The 26,633-nt window shown below is 42.2% G+C and overlaps 2 protein-coding genes across 3 annotated transcripts; both read left to right on the top strand.

The window, feature by feature from the left end:
- The first annotated feature begins 12,066 nt into the window (after nucleotides 1-12,066).
- On the top strand, nucleotides 12,067-14,135 carry LOC123364117 (histone H2A-beta, sperm-like). Of its 2 annotated transcripts, none has more exons than XM_045005940.1 (2): nucleotides 12,067-12,224; nucleotides 13,563-14,135. In XM_045005940.1, exon 2 carries the CDS (start codon nucleotides 13,564-13,566, stop codon nucleotides 13,999-14,001), a length of 438 nt encoding a protein of 145 aa, XP_044861875.1. In that variant the 5' UTR covers nucleotides 12,067-12,224; nucleotide 13,563; the 3' UTR covers nucleotides 14,002-14,135. The 2 variants fall into 2 exon arrangements, with proteins under 2 accessions (XP_044861875.1, XP_044861885.1); XM_045005950.1 differs by lacking the exon at nucleotides 12,067-12,224 and adding an exon at nucleotides 13,259-13,386.
- An 8,614-nt stretch (nucleotides 14,136-22,749) lies between these two features.
- Nucleotides 22,750-24,493, top strand: LOC123364109 (histone H2A-beta, sperm-like). The gene has a single exon (XM_045005927.1). It carries the CDS (start codon nucleotides 22,783-22,785, stop codon nucleotides 23,194-23,196), a length of 414 nt encoding a protein of 137 aa, XP_044861862.1. The 5' UTR covers nucleotides 22,750-22,782; the 3' UTR covers nucleotides 23,197-24,493.
- Nucleotides 24,494-26,633: the final 2,140 nt, after the last annotated feature.

The raw sequence follows: 26,633 nt of genomic DNA, 5'->3' as shown, positions 1-26,633 counted from the left end.
AAATTGATAAGGGAAACAAAAAGACACAAGGAGAAATCTGTGACCAGCAGCATGAAAGACCATAAAAAGGAGTTTTTAAAGTATATCAAGAACAAAAACAATCTTAACAAAGGTACTAGTCTGTAACTGAGAGAATTTTCAATAATAATGCAAGAAAGGCAGAAGTATTAAATAAATATTTCTGTCCTGTGTTGGGGGGAGGGAGGAGGCAAAGAACAAGGTGTATTCACATCATATTATGATTAAATACTTTCCACTCTAAGAGTAAGAAGTAGGGTTGCCAGTTTTGGTTGGATGTGTTCCTGGAGATTTAATCACATGACAATCTTAAATGAAAGATTAATCTTTATTTCCTGGAGTCTCCAGGCCAATCCTGAAGGGTTGGCACCCTAGTAACAAAGGATGATGTGAATAACTACTAAATTTAGACATTTTTAAAGCAGCAGGACAGGTAACTTGCATCCAGGAGTTTTTAAAAAGCTGGTCAAGGAGTCCTCTGGACTGTTAATGTTGATTTTTCAATAAGCCTTAGAATAATCAGGGAAGTTCCAAGTGACTAGAGGAAAGCTAATGTGCTAGTATTTAAAAATTACCTTGGGATCTATAGGCCTGTATCAGACTGACATCAGCCTTGGGCAAAATAATGGAATAACCGAGATGAGAATCATTTAATAAAGAGCTAAAGGAGGGTAATATAATAATACTAATCAACATGATTTTTGGAAAATAGGCCTTGTCAAACTAACTTGGTATTTTTTTTGAAGAGATTAGAAGTTTGATTTAAAAAGATAATACTGTTAATGTAAAATACCTAGACATCTGTAAGGCATTTGACTGGTAGAATAGAACATCTGGATTAATAAGACGGAGTGATACCGAAATCAGCATGGCACCCATTAAATTAATTAAAATTAAAAATAACAAGTACACAGATTCAATATAGCAAAGACTTTAACATGAAAATTTGAGCTTTTCCTAGCTGGTAAAATGTAGGGTTATGTTTCCACAACATTCCCATATAGTAAACACACAGACCCCAATCCTGCAAACATTTATGCAGGCAAGCAACTAAAAGACCGTAAGAACTTTGATACTTAAACTAAGCAGGAGAGGAAAAACACATTGACAACTCAAAGTTTAAAATAATAGACCCCTAGATTTATCATTTATACCTTTTGTCTGCTAGACTGTTAAATCCTCTTATCAAATTTCCTTTCCCCATACTTCCAGAATATGATCGTCAGTCCTTAACCTTCTCTCTGTTAAGCTAAATTGATTGAGCTCCTGGAGTCTCTCACTATATGGCTTTCCAATCTTCCAGTCATTCAAGTGGCTCTTCTCCCAAACTTTTTAACATCCTTCTTGAATTCTGGGCACTGTACACAGTATTTCAGCAGTGGCTGCACCAGTGCCAAATCCAGAGATAATCTAACCTCTCTACACCTGCTCAATATTCCCGTTTATACATCACATTAGCCCTTTTGGCCAGAATGATACTGGGAGCTCATGTTCAGCTGATTATCCACTATGATCCCCAAGTCTTTTTCAGAGTCATTGCTTCCCACAATAGAGACCCTCATCCTGTAAGCACAGCCTACTACAGTCTTTGTTCCTAGATGTATGTAACTTACATTCAGCTATACTGAAATGTAGCGTTTGCCTGTTCCCAGTACTTCACTTATTTACTATTGTCCCAATCTTTGTGCCATCTGCAAACTTTATCAGCAATGATTTTATGTTTTTTCCAAGTTTTTGATAAAAATGTTAAATATGGTAGGGCCAAGAACCAACCCCTGCAAGACCCCACTAGAAACATAGCAAAAGGTATAAATGATCCACTGACTAGAAATTGAAACTAGACACATTCTGACTATGTAAAAGGTGTATATATATTTTAACAGTGAGGATAATTAACCAGCAGAACAGCTTACCAAAGGTCATGGTGAATTCATAATCACTGGAAATTTTTAGGTCAAGGTGTCTATCTTTCTAAAAGATATGCTCTAGTTCTACCACTGCTATTGGACTTGAAACAGGAATTAATAAAATAATATCCTATGTTATGCAGGATGTCAGAGTAGATGATCACAATTAGTTTCCTCTGGTATTAAAATCTAGGGGTTCTATTATTTTAATTTTGAGTTGTCAATGTGTTTTTCCTCTCCTGCTTAGTTCAAGTATCAAAGTTCGTATGGTCTTTTAGTTGCTCGCCTGCATAAGTGTTTGCAGGATTGGGGTCTATGTGTTTACTATATGGGAATGTTGTGGAAACATAACCCTACATTTTACCAGCTAGGAAAAGCTCAAATTTTCATGTTAAAGTCTTTGATAACAAGTTGAATCTGTGTACTTGTTATTTATCTTACAGGAAAAATGCTAAATGTGGAAATGTTGAAAATATACCAAAAGGAATTATCAAAAAATTCCAGTTTAAAATAAAAACAAGAATGTTCCAATTAAATAAAGAACCTCAAATGCGAGATGTTGTAGTGCTTCTTTGCTTCCCTCTACTACTGATTCTTCCTATAACAATAAAAGGCAATTAAATCAAGGATAAGACTGCAGTCTTGCAGCTGTATCTAGATGGGTGGGCTCCCTGTTCCAGTGCAAAGCTCATTGATTTCCATTGGGCTTCACGTGAGAATAGAGGTTTACTCACACAGATGTATTTGGTGCTAAAATAACTTCAGGGTACTAAGGCACAGATTCTGCAAACGTTTCTTCCCATGCTTAACTATACTCTTACTGGCCCCAATCCTGCAACTGGGTATGCACAGACATATGTCTCTGGGGTTCCATATGAGCTCAAAGATCCATCTCTTCAAAGCTGGTTGCAGGATCAGGACCATCAGTTGTCTTGACTTCAGAGGGACCACTCACGTGAATAGAACTATACACACGTTTGTAGGATTGGGGCCTTAGATTGTATGCTTTTTGGGGAAGGGACCATCTTTTTCTTATGTTTTCATGTGTGCTCAGCACAGTGAGGCCTCTGACATGATAAAATAATAAATAGTAATATGCATATTACCAAACATGCATGTAATGATATGCCTTTGATGTGCTGAAGCTCCGTAGAACAGCACCTGCTGATTCATTTATATTTTAGAATCTGGCAATATTTTTGTTGAAAACTTAATTTTAAAATATTAATTTCAGATGAACTTTGCATTCAGAAAATGGTACTTTTTATCAGATTGTATGAAAATGCATCTGACCCTTTGTAAGTTACAGGATGGATAAAACATTTTGATCTTCCCCCCCAGAACTGATGGCAAGCACCCTGGCACCCCTCTCCTAGTTATTGAAACCCTGTGTTTTTCTATATATCTAAAGTATTCCTAAAGCAACGATCTCTTTGGTACCTAAGTGCCATGCACATTAACGAAAGCAGTAGCATGAAAGTTTACCCATGAAGATTTTATTTCTCACCTGTCTCCTTAGAAAGGGGAAATGTAAGTGTTTGGTTTTAGAGATTTTATAGTTATTGATGCCTGCTATTCAGGGTGGAGGAGGACTTTTCAAAAAGCCGACTCCTTACATTTGGATCTAAACCATCCACCCAGTGACAACAGTGCCTGAGTTGTACAGCTACCAGCTTCCTCCAGTCCTCAGTTGTATTGAGCCAAAAGGCTGTGGTTTACTGTAGTCAATGCAAACTTGTCCCCTATCTTCCAGCCATAGGTGCTGGCTCTGCCTTCAGTGATGTTGGGCCCAGACAGGGTCCTTTGTTGCCCTCATGTCATGAGCAGGGAAATACTATTTATTGAAGAGGCAAAATGGGTAATCAGACTGGAACCAGTCTATTGCTTTAGACTCGCAGGAAACTTGGCACATGGAGAGCATGCTGGGACAGATGAGAAGGAGTCCTGTGGTCTAGCTGCTGTATTTTTTCCTCATTCCAACCTGGAGATGGGTCAACATCAACTGGATGGAGACAGAGGTCCTTGGCCAGGTGCAACCGCAAAGTAAATGGATTGCAAGCTGGGAAAGTGATCAGTAATGGAGGAAAAACAAAACCTGGGCCATTGTTTGTTTCCCCTTTTGTTTGTTCTGTGAAATGACTACTTATTCCCAAATCCAGCAATCAATACCTTCAAGGCTTCCCAGTCAGGCCATTAGAGCTGAAGACTTACACCTGATGTCTCGGGATGTCCAACCACATGCTGTGAGAAGGTGGAATAGTCAGTCATGGCTGATGGTTGTATTTTGCACTGGTCCAGATGGAAATAAAGTTCTCACCTGGGAAAAGCAGAGGTTGTCTGGATTTACTTAGGCTTTGTCTACACACAAGTTGCACCAACTGAAATAGGTGCAAATCTGTGTGTACACACATAAGCCAGTTTTGATCTGATATAAATGTGTGTCCACACAGGGGAACAGATTATTTTAAACCGCACTTTTAGTTAAACAGATGCAACTTCATGTTTAGACCAGGCTTAAGTAGCATGGAAAGCAACTTCAATAATATCAAAGCAGAGTGGTTGACATCATTTCTGATGCATGGGCGATTCTAAAGTATGTCAGGGAGGCTGTTCACAATATCCCTTTTTTATATTTGATTCCCACCAACCCTACTTTTGTTCTGCTACTGTAACTACAGTAAGAGGCCCAGGGCCTTTGATTCAGATATAAATCAGGAAGAATCCCCACTGAAATCAATTAAGTTAGAGCAAAATCAGGCCACCCATTTCTCTGGGTTTTCGGTTCCTAGTTTGGAAGTGCCAGGACCATCCTTCATTGTAACAGGTAATACTTTGCTGCTTTTAACAGTGGGCAACATTATATGGCAGTGGCACTGCCCACAGCCTCTCTGATAGGCTGTCTATATGTAATGTGGCCTGAGAAATGTGGTAGATACAGATAAGCCTCCAATCTCCCAGGCACCCCCCTCAAATTAGTAATAACTACCGGTTTCCCAGATTAGGTACACAATGGGAGCAGAAGTTCTTACACAGTTACCAGCCTACTCAAAACTGGAACTCAGGGCTTCAGCTCGGGAGGGAGGGAGGGGGATGGGGGGGCTTGGGGCTTCAGCCCCGCGGGTTTGAAAAGATTTACCGGAGCTCTGCTCCGGACAGCTCCAGCTGAATTTAAGCCCTGTCTGCAGTACAAAATAGATAGTGAGGTCAGTCAGGCTAGCCCTACTCCTAGTATAATTGCTTCAGTAGCATTAAAGAGAGAAGTTCATATTGTTTAAAAACTGCAAGCTTAAAACACTTTCCTGGGAAAATGTTACTGAATTAATGGGCAGGAGAACAGAATCAGATAGTAGATTGGAATTAAGTTTATTTGAACAGTTAATAAGCCCACACCTTAAGATAAACAGTCTGAATATTTAACAGCAATTTGCGCACACAACACATTGATTAACAACATTAACATGTTGATGAAGAACTGGAGACGAGGAGGAAACGTACATTTTCTCTGGGTCAGTCATTACTGGATTCTTCCTGGGAAGGAACAGCTTTCTTTTCTGTTGAAGGATCTTTAGGAATTCTCCGGGGAAGAAGCTGGGCAAGAATGTTGGGCAAAACTCCTCCCCTTGCAATGGTCACATCTGCAAATAGCCTGTTCAGCGCTTTATCGTTCCTCCTGGCCACATGGATGTGTCATGGTAAAATCTTGACTCTCATTTTCACAGACAGCATTTCCTGACAGTTCCAGTATTTCAGCAGTCAGATATTCCAGCACAGCCGCCAGGTAGACCGGAACACCAGCACCTATTCTCTCAGCATAGTTCCCTCTTTTGAGAAGCCGGTGGACACGACCCACTGGGAATTGTAGACCAGCTGTAGATGACTTTGTTTTCCTTCTAAGCACAGTTTTTCTGTTGGTCTTTTTGCCAGTTGATGACATTTTTACTCAGTTGGGTGGGGGAGTTGGTGAAATCTCATCATTCAAAGCATCATGCCCATAAGATTTACATTTTTGATAAAAGTACAGTAGAAGAAAAGCTAATAAAAATCCCAGTCAGTATCCTTACAATTTTTCTTCACTGATAGACTGCTGTAGTTATACATAGCACTAGATAAATACCAGTCTGTCAGAGAGAATTATTTTTGGACCATTGGCGTTCTAATGTTCTGCTTGTGCACTCCATCTGCCATAGCTCATCTGTATGAGCCACAGTGATTTTCTTGGTCAGGGTGTGGTAAGTGGTGAGTGCATGGTTTGGGGTCAAGGTGTCAATGGTAGTGGACAACAGTGGATTATACTGTGGCACTAACTCAGTGGCACCTTGGCCTTGTACTTGTGTAGCTTGTTCTCTTAAGGTGAGTTGGAAACCTAGGGAGTTCAGGAGTAGAGCTGGCTAAAATACTTTCCCAATGAAATGTTTTTCTATCTAATTTTTCCATGGGAATGTTTGACAAAATGTTTTTTTTTAAGCATTTCTATGTTGTCATTTCAAAACAACTTTTCTTTTAAAAATTGAAATTGAACATTTCAATTGACCCAAAATATTTTTTCAAAAAAAAAATTTGTTTTGCAGGAAATTCAGAAATTTTGTTTTCATTCCAATTTGGAACAAAACCAAATTTCAGGATTTCACATGAAACAGAAATTCTGAGTTTCTGAATTCTAGCTCTGTTCAGGTGCAGGCCAGTTGCTCACTACTTTGATGGGAAAGCTCTGCTGTCTGCTTGGAGACCAGGAGAGTGGTAAATTGATAATGTCTCCATTATCCAGTCTTAGGTTGAGTTCTGTAGGACTAGGTGGCATAGAAAAATAAATAAATACATAAACAACTCTCAGACTGTCAGAACCAAAACTTTTAGTGGAAACATATTGGTTTCAACCAGCCTTTTTGGGAAGGTTTCTCAGATCCAGGATGGAGTGTTTCTGGCCAAAACTAGGAAGAGAAAGTGAAAAACTCTACAACAGCCCAGTGTTTAGGGTACTTACGTGGGGTGTAGGAGACTTAGGTTCAAGTGTCTGCTCTGAATCATACAGAATAGGGACTTAAACCTGAAGTTCCACATCCCCAACTGAGAGCCCTAATCATTGAGTGACTGGCTATTCGGGGGGAGGGGTGTCTATTTTTTTGGCAAAAAGTTTTGAAAGGTCTCATTTTTGTTCTGATGGAGAACAAAAACAATTCCAAAACCTCAATATTTTTCACAAAACAGAATGGTTCTCCAGCCAGCTCTATATACACAAGTACTTAAAAGTAGGTCAGTAATTATTTAATTATATTGACTGTTCAGCATAGGGGATATTTTAGCAACATACCACATTTAACCATTCTGACATGTCACCAGCTTCATTTTTATGGAGATATACATTCATAAATTTACACAGATCTAGTGCTACAGAGAAGTATCACTTCCCAAAGCATCTCCTGCCTTTCTTGTTAGCAATAACAGCTTAGACCTGTCATAAGCTTATAACAGAGCTAGTCTGAGAACTGAACTGTTTTTTCCCGTGTGGGTCTAGCATCTGATTCTCTTAGTTGCCCCTACATTCAAGAACTCTACCACACTCTTCCCTGCTCACCATCACTACCTCCAACAGATCCTCAGGAGGAAAACAGTGTGTGAGAACATCTAATATAAATTCCCTTTAAGATTTTTCCCAAGAGCAGGAAATTATACTTAGTATTTCAAAATGGTAGAGGAAAGACCCCTTCCAATTCTCTGTTCATTTGATTTATTACTTCCCCTAGCTTCTCACTTACATTTAGTGAAGTGCAGGTCTGTACTTACACCCAAGTAAAAAAGCTTTAGTGTTTCTTTGTGACATTTCACATATGTGTAGTAGTAGAGAATAAAAGTCCACTCTTAGAAGGAAAAAGTCCTTTACATTAAAAGCATCACCTACTAAGACATCAGTGGATTACAGTACATTTAAAATATTGTAAGCCAATAATTTACCTTTTCATACTTTTTTTCCCCATGCAAAAAATTCTAATGTGTATTTAAGACTCCTGTCCTTCTAGACTTTGGCTATGCCTCTTGTTTTTAAGCAAGGACCAGCTCATTAACACTTCTTTCAGGACAATTAATCCAGAGGAAATGACACCTCTGGCATTAATCAGCTCCAAAAGACATAACAAGATTATGAGGAGGAGAGAGGAACACTTCAGAGATTGAGATTACTGATTTGGAAAATATCAACAATTTTTATTGATTGATTTTTTTTATTGAAATCCTTGCAATAAATCCAGTCTTCATTTTCAGCATTTCTGTGTTTATTTGTTGAAATAATCACTATGCCCTTTTCTAACCTAGTTTAGGCCTCAATCCTGCAAAAATGTATGCATGTGTGTAACTTTACTATTATAAGTCGTTTCTTTGATTTCAATGGGGCTACTACAATAGTAAAGTTAACCACATACACAAGGATTTGCAGGATTGGGGTTCATATGCATGAAGTGCATACATGTTGTAGGATACGTATAAAAATAAAGAATTAAAATTAGCTTAAATGTGGTTAAGGAAATACATATGTGTTGTAAAGAAAGGACCTGACTAGCAAGTAGAAGGAAGGCCTTAGAAATAATAAGTATTAAGGCCAGAAGAATAAAGTAGAGAGGATGTCTGGTGCAAAGAATAACTAAAGAGATAAGGGGAAGTTTCTGAAAAGAAGGCTTCTGACCGCTAGGTGTGACTGCAGATGGTTTTAAATCAAACAGAGAATCTGTCTTAAAATGAGCTAACCCAACTCTTCCCCAACCCACACACCAGTGTTACAACCTGTGTGAACCCAGGAGCAATGGGAAAACTGTTGGATAGCAAGCTGGAGTGGAAGAAAGGCCTTGGTAAAAAAAAGAGGTTGTAAATCTTAGCTGGATTAAAACTGGAAATAAGGGTTAACTGTGTTCAATTGTTTTTTAGCTGAAGTCAGTAACTGCCAATGACATCACTTCTTTGTTAAAGGGTATAAAAAGTAAACTCCTAAAGGGTTTATTGCTAACACCTGCCTGACCACCCTGGAGCTGACCAATATGGGTCTAAGCACCGCTGGGTTTAGCCTATTTGTAAGTACCTTGGTCAAATGCTTATAAATATTTTACAACAAACAAGAACTGTGAAAGATTACAAAACTCAAGCCAAAAGTAGTCAAGCATTGACCCCGTTCTGGCTTCTTTTGCCTTTCCATTGGCCACAGCTGAGAATAAACCAAAATGTCTTAAAAGGAACAAACGTGAAGAAACAGTTTGTTCCATTTAAGACATTTTGGTTTATTCTCAGCTGTGGCCAATGGAAAGGCAAAAGAAGCCAGAACAGGGGTCAATGCTTGACTACTTTTGGCTTGAGTTTTGTAATCTTTCACAGTTCTTGTTTGTTGTAAACTGACTGACAATGTCTGTTGTTGATTTTTTAAATATAAATATTTTGTTACTGTTGGGATGTAGTAAATTTGCTTATTATTTAGGCATGTTTAGAGTACGTGTATAAAGTACCATTTGGCCTTTGGATTTAATAAAGGAATTTATGGTTAAATTAGTATTTTGGGGGTTTCCCATATCAATATAAATAATTTCAGATATTACCACCAATTCCAACATGTTTGCAGAACCGAGGCCTTAGTTGCTGGATCCAGTTTGTGCTATGCTGGGAGTCTGTGAAGGCCAGATCCACAAAGGAACTTAGGTGCCTAAAACCTAGAATTAGGTGCTTAAGTCCTAGTTTTATGCACCATTGTGAGCCACAAACGCCCCAGTTGGCTGCTGCTGAACCTTGTAGGTGTTTAAACTAACTTGGCCCCTACATTTTTGCCATAAAAGTCTCCTCAGTGCCTCACTTTTTGCCTCTGGGGTTGCACACTCTGGCCTCAGGTAGGCATCTGGGTGCCTATCCAAAGCTTAAGGCCCAACACAGCCTTGAAACCAGGAGAAGATGGGCAGAGGAACATCTTACCAGCAGGGCTCAATCCAGTAAGGGTGATTATAGGCCTCTCACAGAAAATGGCTGGGTGAAGAAGCCTCTCTTTTTACCTTTAGCCCAGTAGTTGAGATTTTCATTTGGGCTGTGAGAACCCCCTGATTCAATTCCCCTCTCTGCCTAAGAAGAGGAATATATCTATCATCTCTCAGTTAAGAAGGGCTATGGGGCAGTCTGGTGTGGGGGTGGCAGCAGGGGGTATTCCCTCACTCTCTTGTTGAAACCATTCCACTTTATTGGAGAAAAGACAAAAGAAGAATGACTTTATAGTCCAGTGTTAGGGCACACACTGGAGTGGGAGTCAATTCCCTGTTCAAATCCCTTTTCATTTGGCAGAGAGGGAGAATAGAACTGCAGTCTTCCATATCTCATGTGCGTACCCTCATTATAGGGCTTGGCTACACTTACAAATTTGCAGCGCTGCAGCAGGGTGTGAAAACACAACCCTCTCCAGCGCTGCAAATTGCGGCACTGCAAAGCGCCAGTGTGGTCAAAGCCCCAGCGCTGTCCGTTATTCCCCACAGGGAGGTGGAGTACGGACAGCGCTGGGAGAGCACTGGGAGAGCTCTCTCCCAGCGCTGGCGCTTTGACTACACTTAGCGCTTCAAAGCGCTACTGCGGCAGCGCTTTGAAGTGCTAAGTGTAGCCACAGCCATAGAGTCATAGGACTGGAAGGGACCTCAAGAGGTCTTCTAAACCAGTCCCCTGAACTCATGGCAGGACTAAGTTATCTCAGTGGTCAGAAACCTTTGGGACGCGGCTCACCAGGGTAAGCACCATAGTGGGCTGGGCCAGTTTGTTTACCTGCTGCATCCACAGGTTCAGCCGATCACAGCTCCCATGGACTGCTGTTTGCTGCTCCAGGCCAATGGGAGCTGCTAGAAGTGGTGTGGGCCAAGGGACATACTAGCTGCTGCTTCTGTTGGCCTGGAGCAGCTAACCGTAGCCAGTGGGAGCTGCAATCAGCCACACCTGTGGCCAGGGCAGGTAAACAAACCGGCCCAGCCTGCCAGGGGCTTTCCCTACACAAGCGGCAACCCCAGTTTGGGCCATCCCTGACAGGTGTTTGTCTCACCTGCTCTTTACCTCCAGTGATGGAGATTCCACAACCTCCCTAGGCAATTTATTCCCATGCTTAACCAGCCTGATAATTAGGAAGTTTCTCCCCAATCTCCAACCTAAGCCCCACCCATCCTTGCTGCAATTTAAGCCTCTGAGGCTAGTACAAGAAGCAAAATCACTGGATTAACGATTTTAAGGGAGATTTATGCCTTGTCCATACTATCCCTGTCTTTCTGTGGTCTGAGGCAGGTACCCTACCTCATTCTCATAGGCCCTATGCACGTCCCTCCAACCTTGACTTAAATACCAAACTCTTGAGGGGTGGTGGGTGAGGATACACTCCCATCATCAGCATCTGCCATAGTCTATCATGGGCTGCTCCCTACTTACTGTGCTGGCTTTTGTAGATCCTATATAATGCTTGGAGAGAGACAGGTGCCAAGGAACAGGGAGCATAGGGACCTAAATCAAGCTTTGTAGAGCCCATGATTTTCAAAGTGCCTAAAAATGAGGCATTGCAATGCTGAGTATTGCAACATCCAAACCCCTTTATACATCCAGGCTAGAGGGCCTAGGTATGCAACCTGACCTGCAGTTTTAATGGCAATTCAGACAAATGGATTGTTGGAATTTCTAATAATATTTGAAATTAGTACTATGAGAAATCACCAAACACCAATTTTACCATAAATTCCTTTATTAAATCCAAAGGCCAAATAGTACTTTATGCAGTTGGTCTAAACATGCCTAAATAATGAGCAATTTATTGCATTCAAACAATAACAAAACATTTTATAAGTATTTGATCAAGGTACTTACAAACAGGTTAAATTTAAGGGTGCTGAGACCCATGTTAGTCACCTTCAACATTGTCAGGCAGGTATTTGCAATGGACCTGTTAAGATTTTTCTTTTTATACCCTTTAACAAACAAGTGGTGTCACTACCAGTTTATTGACTTCCTCTAAAAACCAATTGGAGACAGTTCACCCTTATTTCCAGTCTTAATTCAGATAAGATAAAAGAAACTTCCTGCACCTCTCAGGTGTTTGTAATAGATTTCTTGCTTTCACCCATAATAAAGTTTACTAGTTTGTGGGGGGTGTGAATGGCTCATCAATAATCCAGGTGGTCAGCTGATCTAGAATAAAAGCTGCTAATAAGATGGCTACTGCTGAGAAGTTAAAAAGAAGGGAGCTAGCTTCTTTTAGAAGAAGAGTTTGCTGGATATACTGACTCATAAGCTTAGGATAGGATAAAGTAAGGTTTATTGAAGGTAATGGGATGTTTGTCTTGATTTTTAGTTAAGGTATATACCTAAAAGATGAAGATACTGTATTTCAGAGAAAGCATTGTTTTGGAAAAGAAGAATAATAATTAATAATACTGGGTATTAGTAGTTGTGTGTAATGTAGAACTTATGTCTTTAGTTCATCTCTAGGATTTTTCTTGACTCTATATGTAACTATGTAGGGCTGCTTAGTTGGCCTTACTGTTTCTTCCTAGCCTAATAGACATGTGTGTTGTGTGGTTTTTGTAATCTCCCTTGAGATCTCTTCACACAATTGTGAATCCTAGACTTAATATCAGTTTGTTTTTCATACTGTACTCTGCCTTTCACCTGTACTACACAGAAGAGTTTTAATAGCTCTGTTTTAAATTGATGACCTCTGAATGCTAATATATCCTGCATTAACTGTGGATGAAAACTAGTTAGTTAGTATCTACTGAGAAGGTAAAAACTATGAAGAGTACTACCTACTGATGCTTGTGGTCTGAGAGAAATAAAAGTCTGACCATCTCATGACTCCTTACTCTTACTATTTTATGTTGTAGAATCCACTATCTTCTACTTTAGGGTTCTTGAAGGTATTTGTTTAGCCTTTATTTTTTAAATAAAACAGCCTTAGGGAGCCTAGTGGTATCTTCCTTTAGCAGAAAAATCCCCCATGAAACACCCACTGTCCTGTGAAAAAACTAGTGGGAGCATTTTAAGAATACACTGCTTAAGAAGTTGTTATAGGAGTTCTTGGCACTTGAATGTGGCTGGTAAGACCCTACTTGTGTCCCTTAAGAATAGGCTTGGTTGCTCTGAAGCAGAAAATAAGCTTAAAGATGCTGCATCTGTATAGGAGAGCAAAATATTCCTCAGCTATTTTCTGAGTTTAAAAAAAAAAAAAAATCTGCTCCTGTGCAGTACAAACAGAGTGAATGGTGACACATGGCCCTTCTCTTGGCAAGGGGAACCAAAATTGTTCTAGAAAAGTGGTTTCTGGGTAGACTATTGATTAGCTTCCTTGTTAACTTAAGGCAGGCATAGGAGAAAACGATTCACCAAATTTAAACAAAACCTGTTGTATGAGAGAGATGGCTTAAAGAGAGAATTACTGGTGGTGAGCTGTATTTCAAGATGAAGAAATTATTAGGGAATTATCTAGGTGAGTTTTTGCAGGGAGGGGCTCTCTTTACTTGTGAGTTTGTGAATAAATCTAGGTGTGGGAGGGTATATTTAACCTTGCTACCATTTTGGCTCTTCTTGTATAGCTGTAGCTCAAGCACTCTAATGCTGTCACGAAGTCCTAACATAGTTCTGCTTCTCTGGTTTGATTATTAGAATGTCTGGACGTGGAAAGAAAAATGTGATGGCCGTAAAACCTACAGTTCTATCAAGAAAAACAAAGTCAGCGAAGGCTGGTCTGCAATTCCCAGTAGGTCGTATCCACCGGCTTCTCAAAAGAGGGAACTATGCTGAGAGAATAGGTGCTGGCGCTCCTGTTTACCTGGCGGCCGTGCTGGAATATCTGATTGCTGAGATATTGGAACTGTCAGGAAATGCTGCCCGTGAAAACAAGAAAAGCAGGATTGGGCCACGACACATCCAGCTGGCCGTGAGGAATGACGAAGAGCTGAACAAGCTGTTTGCCGATGTGACCATTGCTGAAGGAGGAGTTATGCCCAACATCCTTTCCCAGCTTCTTCCCAAGAAAACTCTTAAAGATCCTTTACCAAGAGGGGATGCTACTGCTTCCCAGGAAGAATCCAGTAACCACTGACTTACTCCTGCCTTTCCTTTGACTCGTGTTTATCAATGCTCTATATATGCTAACACTGCTAAATATTACTCAGGGTGACTTGTTTTAATGTTTGTGTGTCTTTTAGATGTTTGTAATAAACTTTCTAGAATTCAGCAGTTGACTCGATCTATTATTTCCCTTCAGGGAGAAGGGAGAATGAACTTTCTCCAGGAAAAGTCTAGCTTGCAGCTCTTAAACAATAAACATGCTTCTTTAGCACTTTGAAAGCAAGCATGCTCAGAGGCAAGCTAGCCTGGCCTCCGAGCCTGTGTTAGACTCCAAGGTCTAACTAAATCTCCAAAAAGAAGAGTGTGGGGAGAGCATAGATTCTTTGCATCTATGGATGTAATGAAAGTGAGAGGCCTCTGTAGTGGGGAGGGATGAAGGGAAATGGAAGACCTCTGCTTTTACATGCTAAAATAATGACAAATCCATCTTCATATATTAACTTGTAATGGAGAAGTTGAGTCCTAGACCTTTAATGGTCATGCACATTGTAGAAGGGATTTATTACTCCCTGATCAGCTAAAAGCCATTGTGTGTTTGGTTGGTTGGTTTTTTTAATGGATCAGCAATGGGTAGTTCTCTCTTCAGAGACACTGTCTAAAAGGTATGATGATGAATTAAATATAAAGCTCTGTAATTTTTTTTATTTTTTTTTTTACTACCTTTTGGCAGTTGATGTCCATTGCAGCGCTCTGTACTCACCTATGGCAGGAGCCACCCCATATTTATGTTTTTAGCTATTTTGGGCCAGATCATTTTCTTCCTTCAACCACCACCAGTTAGTCAGGATGGCAAGCTCCCGGCCATGGTTTGGCCTTTTGGCTGCGTGATGTATACCTCAAATGCAAGGAAAGTCTTTCCTCTGGGCCACAGAGGTCAGTTGTGATGCTGCTCTGGTTGAATAGCTGGATTTTCCCACTTAGCTAGTACAGCCTTTACCCAGGATTTGGACTGTCACATCAAACCTAAAACTCTGGTTTGAATGGAAGCGGCCTAACTATATAGTGTAGTGGACTAGGACTTGGTGTGCTTTTATCCTATGACTGCACAGGTGGTAACAGGTTACTTCACATTAAATTGTCCCTTAGCACATAATCTATCTGTTCCACTTTTCATTTCGCTGTGATAGTCTGAGTACTTTTCCCAGACTGGAAGAAGAGCTCTGTCCTGAAAGCTCATCTCTCTCTCACCAACAGAGGTTGGTCCAATAAAAGATATCACCTCAGTCACCTTGTGTGTCTCTCTCATTAGCTAAGCTAGTCAGGCATGCAGCCTGTGCTCTGGATGTCCCTAAACCTCCAACTGGCAGAAGCTGAGGCTGGACAAGAGGGGCTGGATCACCTGAAATTGCTCTCTTCTTCTCACTTCCTCTGAAGCACCTGGCACTGCACATGATCAGAAAGACAAGATGCTGGGCTTGAGGGACCTTTGGTGTGACCCCAGATAGCTCTTTTGTTGTTGCTTCACAGAAGTGGAGTGAATGAGAAAAGAGAAACTTATGCTTGTTTCATGTAATTCATGCTGGGTAATAGCATGAGGTCTCCATGCTCTTCCCTGAGAGTGACCATATGTCCTGTTTTGGCCAGGACAGACCCTAAAGCCCTATCCTGGCTGCCCTGTCTCTTTTGGCAAAACCAGGCATTTGCCTGTCTGCTCTTGCCAACTGATCATCAAATGCACTTCCCACCCCCCACCCCAAAAGTGGGGTGTGGTGGGGGATGAGAGGTGAGGCAACACCAGCCCTACATGGGAGAGAGGACTCAGGAGAGAAGCTCAGGCTGGGCCAGAGCCATATGGGCTGGTGGCAGGAGGTCTTGGGCCAGCCCCATGTGCAGAGGTAGAGAGAGGCCTCGGGCAGGTGGAAGGGGGGACTTAGGCCAGCCCCATGCATAGGATGGAGGATGGCTCATGGGGGAGGGGCCTCAGGTTGGCCCTGTGTGGTGTCCTGTTTTCCCTTTGCGAAACTATGGTTGCACTATCTTCTCTCCACATTCTGTGCAGGTTGACTTCTGTGGCTGTAGAATAACAAGGGTCTCTGGCTGGTAGGCAGACAGGTGAAAGGCTAAGGCTGGCCCAACATATCTCCTTTATGATGGGGACAAAGCTTTTTGAAAAAAAAAGAAAATGTGAATCTTCTTGTATTAAACTCAGACAAATTTTGAATTAAAATGAAACTTCCCTACCCACTCTTTTTGGGGGGGCTAGGGCAGGAGAGAGTACAAACTAACACCTTTTGTTCTGAAAGTGTTGTGTGAAAAAATAACTCACTCCATTGCTAACATCTTCAGGCAGCCACGGGAGAAAGTGACTCGCTAAATTTAGGTTCTAGCTGGTAGGTTTGCTCTCAGACTCCTGCAGAGGGTGGCATCAGTTAGATTATTCACTTAACTTTAATTTCCTTTTTCTAAAAAAAGATCCTAAGTCTGGCTCCACAGAGATGTAGGTAGCACATATGAGGGAAAAGGAAGCTGTGCCCCTGGCTAACTACCTCCCTTCATAGAGTATACATTGGACTGGGAGAGTGTAGCAGCAACCCCCCTATAGGTTGTGTGGGGTGTGGCAGGTGGGTGAAAGTGTAAGAGGGCTGCAGTGATTTTTTTTTTTCAAGATGAGAAGAGGAGTGTGTGTGTGTGTGTGGCATTCCCCTGCTGTTATCTGGACTGGTGATCTGCTAGGTTACTCCAATCCTTGACTCTGGGAGCCAGCTTTGCTCTGCTGTGAGAACCCCCACTCCTGGGCTGTTCACATACAGCCTCTAGCATGTAAGTTGCTCCTTGGATTGTGCAACTGACTGACACTAGCCAATATCTCCAGTCCCAGACACAACCCTTGGCACCTCTATCTTGCAGTATCCAGTTATTTCTGCTGAATGCTGCAAGCTTATAGGAGTTCATCAATTTTAACAAAGAAATAATATGTACCAGGCTTGTTATCCTAAGGGGAGTTTCTGTGATGCTTCAAACCAAACACAGTGTTTCAGATAGAATAAACAAATACACTTATTAACTATATAGATCTTAAAAGCAACAAAGAATCCTGTGGCACCTTATAGACTAACAGACGTTTTGCAGCATGAGCTTTCGTGGGTGAATACCCACTTCTTCAGATGCAAGAAGTGGGTATTCACCCACGAAAGCTCATGCTGCAAAACGTCTGTTAGTCTATAAGGTGCCACAGGATTCTTTGTTGCTTTTACAGATCCAGACTAACACGGCTACCCCTCTGATATAGATCTTAAGTGATTATAAGTCAAAACATAACAAGTCAGATTTGGTCAAATGAAATAAAAGCAAAACGCATTCTAAGCTGATCTTAACACTGTCAGTGCCCTTACAAACTTAAATGCTTCTCACCTCAGGCTGGCTGGTTGCCCTTTAGTCAGGCTCTTCAGTTGCTTGGTGGTGATGGCTGTAGATGGAGGTAGAAGAGCATGGCAAATATTTCTCTTTGATCATGTTCTTTCTTCCCTTGTGGCTTTACACCCCCCCTCTCCCGCAGCATCAGATGAGCATTACCTCATCACGGTCCCAAACTGACCAAAGGAAGGGAGGTGACTCACTGGAGAGTCCAATAGATCATTTGTTGTTGCCTAGGCCAATGTCCTTTGTTCCTGTGAGGCTGGGCTGGGTTTGTCCCATCCATACCCTAAGGAGGTGTGAACTGCTCCTCTGCTCTTGGGGAGTTTTTGCCTGGGCTTGCTTTAAGCCATGAGGACACATTTTCAGCCTCATAACTCTATACATGAAATTACAACCTATAACATTACCATAACAATTCTCATTACAACATGAGCCTTCTGAAGATACCCAGCATGACAAACTTTGCATTGGATACCACACAATCACATTATAAGGATGAACATGGGGGGAGTAGAGTGTTCCCATGGGGTACAGAACATCACAGTGTGCTGGTACCAAAGGGAGGCAAAAACACTTCTGAAAGACAGAACTTCAGACATCTGAACGCTCTGGGGCAGAGACTGGTTTGGCCTTGTGAAATGAAAACGTGTGACTGGAGCAAAACCTCACAGGTGTTGGTTTTATCCCTGTAAATGAAGAGGAAATTTTAAGGAAGGAGCAGAGACAATTAAGAGAAATTAGTGCTAAACCTCAGTTGCAATAGGTATGGAGGGGAGAAAATAAAATTTATAAAGGTCGTATGTAATGGAGAGAGAATAGATTTGGGGGTATTTTACCTGGGCCCAATCATAAGGGATAGCTCAGTGGTTTGAGCATTGGCCTCCTAAATCCAGAATTGTGAGTTCAATCCTTGAGGGGGCCATTTAGGGATCTGGGACAAAAATGTGTCAGGGATGGTACTTAGTCCTGCTAGTCAAGGCAGGGGGCTGGACTGGATTGGATGACCTTTCAAGGTCCCCTCTAGTTCTATGAGATAGGTGTATATCTCTGTATAAGCACTTAAAATAACAATAGCAAACAGTGACCTCATTACATGGGTGTAAATCCAGAGGAAGTGAGATATCAGAATAGGCCTAAAACCCAGATTGCCTTGCAAAGTATGTTATGTAAAAATACTAAAGAAAACAAATTGTTTTCTGTGAGGTAGTCTTGGGCGGCTACAACTACACTGCATACAACAAAAGACCCAATATGTCATAAGTCATGACTACATATATATTAATATGAAAATCATGGCCATGACTGACAGACAGACAGATGTAACAGGGCAGAAATTTCTAAGGCCTTAAGTCTTCAAATTGCACTATGTTGTTGGGACGGGGTCTGCCTAGGCTTGGATATCTTAAAGGAATATGGTATAGGTTATTCATTCCAATCTGTGCCTCGCTGTGAGTGAGAGTAGCTACCTACAGGCATCTAGACATGTCTGTGCAAATTAACATTTTTATGTTAATAGATATTCACAAACATTTTAAAAAAGTCAGCTCTTGTGGAAACACTAAACTATCCCTGAGTTTGTTGAGGAATTAAATAAAGGTTCTTAATTTGGAAGCTATTAGGTATGTTCTAGATACTTTTAAAATCATTTCTAGTACTTAGCATTCATATAGCACTTTCCACCTGAAGAGCTCAAAGCCCTTTGTAAAATATCAGCCAATCAGAGCTCAGAACAACCCCACGAGGTAGAGTAATAATATATTAGACTCATTTTACAAATAGGAAAAATGGGACACAAAGCAGTTAGGACTCAGATCTACAAAAGGCACAGGTGCCTCAACAACAGATTGAGGCACCTAAATCCAAGTTGTAGGTTCCACCGCAAGCCACAAAACTCCCCTCCAGCTACAGCTGATCCCTGTACAATGATCAGCCATTATGCCCAATATTTACTTGGTGCCTATATTTTCACTGGGAAAGTTCCCTAGGCATCTACCTCTGCCTCTGGGCATGTGCCCTGCTGCCTATCTCCTGCCTAAGCCATCCACAAACTGGGTGGAGATAGGAGGGCTGCCTGACCTAGTAGTTGTGCTCAGATGCCACCTACAGGATCAGGACCCATTCAAAATATGGCCAGAGGAGGCACTGCTCCCCTTGCAAACCTTATAACTTTTAGCCCAGTGGTTAATGCACTCACCTGGTATACAAGAAACCCAGGTTCAATTTTCCCCTCTCCCTGATGGGGAGCAAGGTTTTGAATAGGGGTCTTCCATCTTTCAGGAGAGCATTCTAATCACTGAGCTATGGGATATTCTGATGAGGAGGGGAAGCCCTCAGTATCTCCTCTTGGAACTGTCTCACCATGTATAGTATCAGAGGGGTAGCCGTGTTAGTCTGGTTCTGTAGAAGCAGCAAAGAATCCTGTGGCACCTTATAGACTAACAGACGTTTTGTAGCATGAGCTTTCGTGGGTGAATACCCACTTCTTCGGATGCAAGTGGTGGAAATTTCCTGGGGCAGGTATAACCCACGAAAGCTCATGCTACAAAACGTCTGTTAGTCTATAAGGTGCCACAGGATTCTTTGCTGCTTCACCATGTATAAATATTTAAAAAGTCATTGGAGGAGAGGGAGTGAGGGAAAAATAATGACGCCATAACCTGGTGGCTAAGGCATCTCTGGAGGCAGAGGGCCCCAGAATGCAGTGCGGCTGCTCCAAACACTTTAGTTATTTATATAAAGTGGAACAGCTGCAACAGCAGAGACTGAAGGAGCCCTATGTCAGAATATCACATAGCTCAGTCACTAGAGCACTGTTCCCAAGAGGTAGCCTCTCCCTGTTCAAATCCTTCTGCCCTCTCGAGGGGAGGGGAAAATTGAACCAGAGTCTCCCACATCAAAGTTTCATAGGCTACAAGTTATGAGGTTGTTTTGAGTTGAATTAAGGGCTTGCCTAGCTCATTCTCACAAGAAATGGCTTAGCCACCCATGTGCAGAAGAGAAGTTCCTGTTGTGGATTGCTAGCAGAGATAGGTGCTTCCTCGTAGCCTGGATTTAGGCACCTATCTCTGTCAGAGGGGCAGGGCTTAAGACACGCTCATCAATAGCTTCCATTGCTTAGTGTAGGTGGCTCCCCATCTACTAGTGTGCTGGCTTCTGTGGTCTGCATTCTGAGGCACCAATCGCTTCCCATCCAGAGCCTAGGCTCCTAACTCAGGTCTTTGTGGATCAGGGCCTAACTAACTCATCAACTAATAGAGAAACATCTTCCCCTCACAGGTTTATGTTGTTTCTCTCTTCTCCCTACAATCAAGTTAATCATTTTGGGGGGTGTGGCTGTGTAACTGAATCATTAATAATCTAGATGGAGCTCAAATGATCTGGAGTAGACGCTGCTAATGAGTGGCTATTACTGAAGGGTTTAAAGAGTAGTTTCTACAAAAAGAGGAATCTGTTAAATTCAGATAGTAGTGTTCCTGGGCAGGAGAATAAGTAAAGAATTTGGTTAAGGTAAAAGTGTGTTTGTTTCTCATAAGGGAAAGTATACCTTATTTTAGGGGGGGAAAAGTGTCTCTTCTGTAATGATCTATTAATTTTAGTTTAAGTAGACCTTAAGTAGCTGTATTTGACATGTAGTGCAAGGCAGGTTTCTAAACAAAATAACTTCAGTTGCTGTTTCTATTCTGTATCATGTAAGTCACTAGTTTAGCTTCTATCTTCTCACTAATCCTGATACTGAGATAAAGGCTCTGATCTCCTGAAGACATTGCTGTTCAACTTCTGAACCCTCTGCCTAAACTCATTTTGCTTTGCATCTGGTACCCTACTTAACTGTCACCAACTCTAAAGAGAAAATTTTCACTACTTTTTAAATTTTATTTCTCTAATAATCATAGTGGTTCATCCTTACCAAATCCTGCAAATAACTGTACTGAAACCTAGCTACAGGTCTCTACCTACCTAATAATAAGGTGCACATACTGAACAGTAGTAGTTAGTAGTAACTTAGTAGGTTTTTAAAAAACTTCAAACTGCATTGAGGTCCCCTTATTCAAAGATTGCAAAACTCACTTCAGGGAGCTTTTACAATATAAGAAAATTCTGAATTCCTTTCACTCTTGCAGTTGCTTACCAGTTTATGTGTTTTGGGGCTGATTTGGTGAAACTGCTTAGTTTTCCTGCCTGGGGTCCCCAGTGTTGTAGGAGCGGCTCTTGACATGGTCTTCATGCAGAGCTTCTCAAAACTGTAATAATCCTGAATGTGTAAAGCCTTAATGTATTTATTCTACCTCTTGACCAATTTGACCTTTCCTCTTGGGAAGGGGCCTTCCTGTTCTTTCTGAAACAGACATCTTGGGTTGAAGACCCTGAGCCTGGACAACACTTCTCTCTCTGGGCAGCAGGAAAAAACTTCATTGCTTTTTCTACCTGCTATCTGAATTTACTGGAGACTCTTGATGGACTGTGGTTTTCCCTTGACTGGACTTCTAACTAGCTGCCTGACTCAAACAGGCTCCTTCTTCAGGAGAGAGCGTGAGGCATTTTACTTGATAAACTACTGCTAATAAGCTGGCATCTTAAAATCAGGACCTTCCTCCTAAAGAAAACAGATAAAGGTGGGAAAGTGAGAGGGTGTATTATTGACTCCTGCTTCTTCATAGCTTAAGAAACACTTGGATACTATAATGACATCCTGGAGCTTGTCTACACTTAAAATGCTAGAGCAATACCACTGTAATGCTTAAGTGTAGACACTCCCTATGCCCAGGGGAAGTGGCGGATTAGCCACTGGGCCAATGGGACCCACGCCTAGGGGCCTGGGCCAATTGGGGGCCCCTGGAAAAATGGGCACCCTGACCCTCTCTGCCCGCCCAGCACTCCTGCCAGGGAATGGGGTTGGGGCATGGGGGGTTTGACCCGCTCCTGTCAGCACTCCTGCTGAGGAGTGGGGTTATGGTGCGGGGGCTTCTCCTGATCCCCAGCAGGAGTGCTGGGTGGAGGGCCGGGGCAAGCCCCTGTGCCCTGACCCCATTTCTCTTGCAGTCCCCCCCCCCAGCACTCCTGCCGGTGAAAGGGGTGGGGAAGGGCCCTCACTTGCTCTGGCCTGGGGCCCCACAAAACCATAATTTGCCTTTGCCCAGAGGTGGTTCTCTCGGTTTAGAGAATCCACATGCCCGAGAGGCAGGAGCTTAGTCAATGGAAGAATTCTTCCACAAACCTAGGGCTGTCTTTATGGGGACTCTGGTAGGCATAACTATGCCATTCAGGGGGTGTGGATTTTTTCACACCCCCGAGCAACCCAGTTAAGCCAACCTAATTTTCTAGTGTAGACAAGCCTCTGGCTAATGTTCACTCTTACTTCCCCTCACCTGCTTCTTTACACTAGATTGATGTTGGGATGTCTGGACGTGGAAAGAAAAACGTGAAACCTACAACTGCCTCGAAGACAACCAAGTCAGCGAAGGCTGGCCTGCAATTCCCAGTGGGTCGTGTCCACCGGCTTCTCAAAAGAGGGAACTATGCTGAGAGAATAGGTGCTGGCGCTCCTGTTTACCTGGCGGCCGTGCTGGAATATCTGACTGCTGAGATATTGGAACTGTCAGGAAATGCTGCCCGTGAAAACAAGAAAAGCAGGATTGGGCCACGACACATCCAGCTGGCCGTGAGGAATGACGAAGAGCTGAACAAGCTGTTTGCTGGGGTGACCATTGCTGAAGGAGGAGTTATGCCCAACATCCTCTCTGCTCTTGTTCCCAAGACCACAAAGGTGCCTAAGCAAGGACTAAAAGATGGCCAGTCACAAGAATTCTAGTAACAGCTCACCTGCTGAAAGTGTGCTGTTTCTAAGGCTGGATTTCTCCACAACACTAGCACTTCATGCACATAGGACTCTTGGTTGTAATCCATATATTTATATGTAGACTGTATGTAAATATGGAACCTCCTGAGGACTCCCTCCTGTGGTGTGTGGTTTTGTTTGTTTTTTAAACGTCTTTGAAATAAATATTTAGTGCATAGAGAAGCCCCCGAAACTTGTTTTCTGAAGTTGGCAGATAGAGAAACTATGACCTGACTCTTGAGAAGGAAGTTGCTGTCCCACCACTTCTTAATTTAAGGAAACTTGGGGCCAAGATTTTAAAAACTAATATTTGCGTGTGCATGAAGTGAGACTAATTTGAGTGGGCCTGATTTTCAGAGTGGGGGTGCTGAGCACTTTCTGGTAAGTGGGGTCTACTTATAGTATCTGATTGGGCACTCAAAAGTACTAGGCAGTTTAGGGAAACCTTAACTCAGGTTTCCTATAGTGATAAAGTAAGTGTGGATTTCTCTCCTGTGCTGTAAGGGGTGGACTACCCTGGTTAATTTTAATGATGGTCACCCATGCATTATTTGTTCCTTGAGGTAGCTTCAGAAAGGCACTTATAGGCCTAAACTCAGACTTAGGCATGTATGAGTAGTTCTAGGCTCCATAGCAATCCACAAAATTCCTGCTGAACCCTGTAGGTGCCTAAACTTACTCAATACTTAGGTTTATGCCCCTGGGCATATGTGCTGCTCCCTCACTCTAGGCAGTCCATAAAGGGGGAAGATAGGTGTTGGGCTGTCTAATGTGCCCAAGGGGTCCAATCTGGTAGGAGGCCAGAGGAGGTGCAGCTGCTCCCAACTTTGTAACTCTTTAGTGCAGTGATTAAAGCACTCATGCAATAGGGGAGACAGGATTTAACAGGGGTGCCCTACTTCTCAGCTGTCTGTTCTAACCAGTGAGCTATGGGCCACTTGGATGTGGGGTGCCATCAAGCTCTCGGATTGAGCTTGTTCCTCTATGGATAAATACGGTACTTAGTCACTGGGGCAGAGGGCCTGGACCCCAGTGCCACAGTTCAGGGCAACTGTAGCATATTATCCCTCTGTGGTCCCTTGGCACCTATTCTAGGCTTCTCCTCCATCACCTCTCTTGTGCATAAATGCACATCTCTCTTCCCCCCTCACTGTGTGTTTTCCAGGTTGCACAGTTCCTTGCCTACACTGTCATATCCTCAGCAAGCCATACCATCTAAAAGACCACCGTAGATGGTTTGCTTTTTTCCCAGAGGTTATGAATAGTGTGTTGCCAGCAGTTATAAGTCATCACACAGCTCTTTCTAAGCAAGCACATTTATTCTTAGGGTAAAAGCATTACAGAGAAAACATAAAAGAACATACACATGTGCTAAAAAGCTTACCTGAGATCACACCAATTCCAACTGCACCCCTGGTAGCTGTCAACCCTTTATAACCAGCAACTGGATTTTCCTTGTGGTTACAAGTTCATAACTGTCTCAGGTTCAGACACACCATGAATAGTTCAGTCTTTCCTTTATACACGTTGGGCCTTTGATCTTGGCTTTATGCAACAGGTGAGCAGCAGACAATGGCCCACTCTTCAGACTGTAGCTTCAAAAGGTTGGGCTTTTGCATAATCAGAAGTGTGGAATTTGTATTCCCCTCCCCCTATACATTTCCCAGGAAAACCATATAACACTTTTTGTTCCAAGAGTCCATGCTGGTCTGGTGCATTGTTCAATATAGTCCTTTGAACCTCCAGGAATCACATATGTCACAGCTCCCTCCTTGACAGGTAATACAATTGCAGCCCACAACAATACATAAACAACTCTTTAATACAATAGATCCCCCCCCAAGGGCACTTAAACTTAATCCAATGAGGTCTCCCAAGGATACTGTAGGAAATTGCCATATCTGTAACACCTGAGTCTCCCACTGCTCATGTGGGTCTCCTGAACACCAGGTTAGAGTTATTCTCACTATCTGTAGCCCAATGACTCTAAATGGCATGTGGGACTGACTTCTACAAAACGAGCACCTGAAGACAAACCTTGGAAGGGGTGGCTCTGCAAATAGGTCTCAGATTGTGTGGCTTGGCTGGCTGAATAACAGTCCATCAAGACGGGCTGGTAGCAGAGCTGTTCCTATTTAAAAAGAAGCCTGCATATGGTAACCTGGACAGCCAAAATTGGGCACAGCATTGGAACATAAGGATGTGAGGGTCTCTTTAGAAAAAAGATGGTGCTGCAGAGAACTGCATCAACCTTTCTAGATAAGGTTTTCCACGCCCAAAGGTGGAGACATGAACTGAGGTGAGAACAAGGAAAGCTAACTGAAACAACATTGCTTGAGAAATTTGACTCCAGGTACAGTGAGAATATCAGCCACCTAAAGATAGTGTAGGACGTCAAAAATGCCTGTCACAAAAACAACCCTCTCAATGCCTGAAGAAGAGAGGGAAGCATCCAATAACCCATGAAGTCCTTTCCCCACTCCTCTGGGGATGGCACTTTCTAGTAGTCCTGCACTTTAAGTGCAACATAGTCTGGCTTCTTTGTTTAATGTTGTTCAGGCAAAAAGATTGGACTGAAGACCATTGTATTTTAGAAAAGATACATTAAATGCTATTAAACATTTATATTAATGCTAGTTAAAAATCAGGTATAATGGTTATTGTATCAATATGAATGACGTATTTTACAGGGAATGTTTGGGGGGAAATCATGTTTTTTTTGTCTCTATCAGATGATAGATATTAAAATATCTTTCTTGCATTATTATATCATTTAGAGCATTTCCTTGCCCATCTGTGATTATTCCAAATAATATGCTTTCCAGTGTTTTGACTACTCTTAACTTTAAATTCATAAGCTCTGGCTTTTCCTTGGGGATACTATAAGGCACAGATCCATAAAAGGAATTTATGCAGTGTGATGCTCACCATCATAGGGTATGTCTACACTACAAAATTAGGTCAATTTTATAGAAGTCGATTTTTTAGAAATAGATTTGATACAGTCGATTGTTTGTGTCCCCACTAAGCGCATTAAGTCAGTGGAGTGCGTCCACAGTACCGAGGCTAGTGTCGACTTTCGCAGCATTGCACTGTGGTAGCTATCCCACAGTTCCCGCAGTCTCCACCACCCATTGGAATTCTGGGTTGAGCTCCCAATGCTTGATGGGGCAAAAACATTGTCACGGGTGGTTCTGGGTACATATCGTCAGGCCCCCCTCCCTCCCTCTGTAAAAGCAACGGCAAACAATCGTTTCTCGCCTTTTTTCCTGGGTTACCTGTGCAGACAGCATACCACAGCAAGCATGGAGCCCACTCAGCTCACTGTCACCGTATGTCTCCTGGGTGCTGCTGACTGACGCAGTACTGCAGTGCTACACAGCAGCATCTCCTTGCCTTGCTTTCCCTTG

Source organism: Mauremys mutica, chromosome 1 (genome assembly GCF_020497125.1).
Source record: "Mauremys mutica isolate MM-2020 ecotype Southern chromosome 1, ASM2049712v1, whole genome shotgun sequence".
NCBI lineage: Eukaryota > Metazoa > Chordata > Testudines > Geoemydidae > Mauremys > Mauremys mutica.
This window is presented reverse-complemented; position numbering and strand designations above follow the sequence as displayed.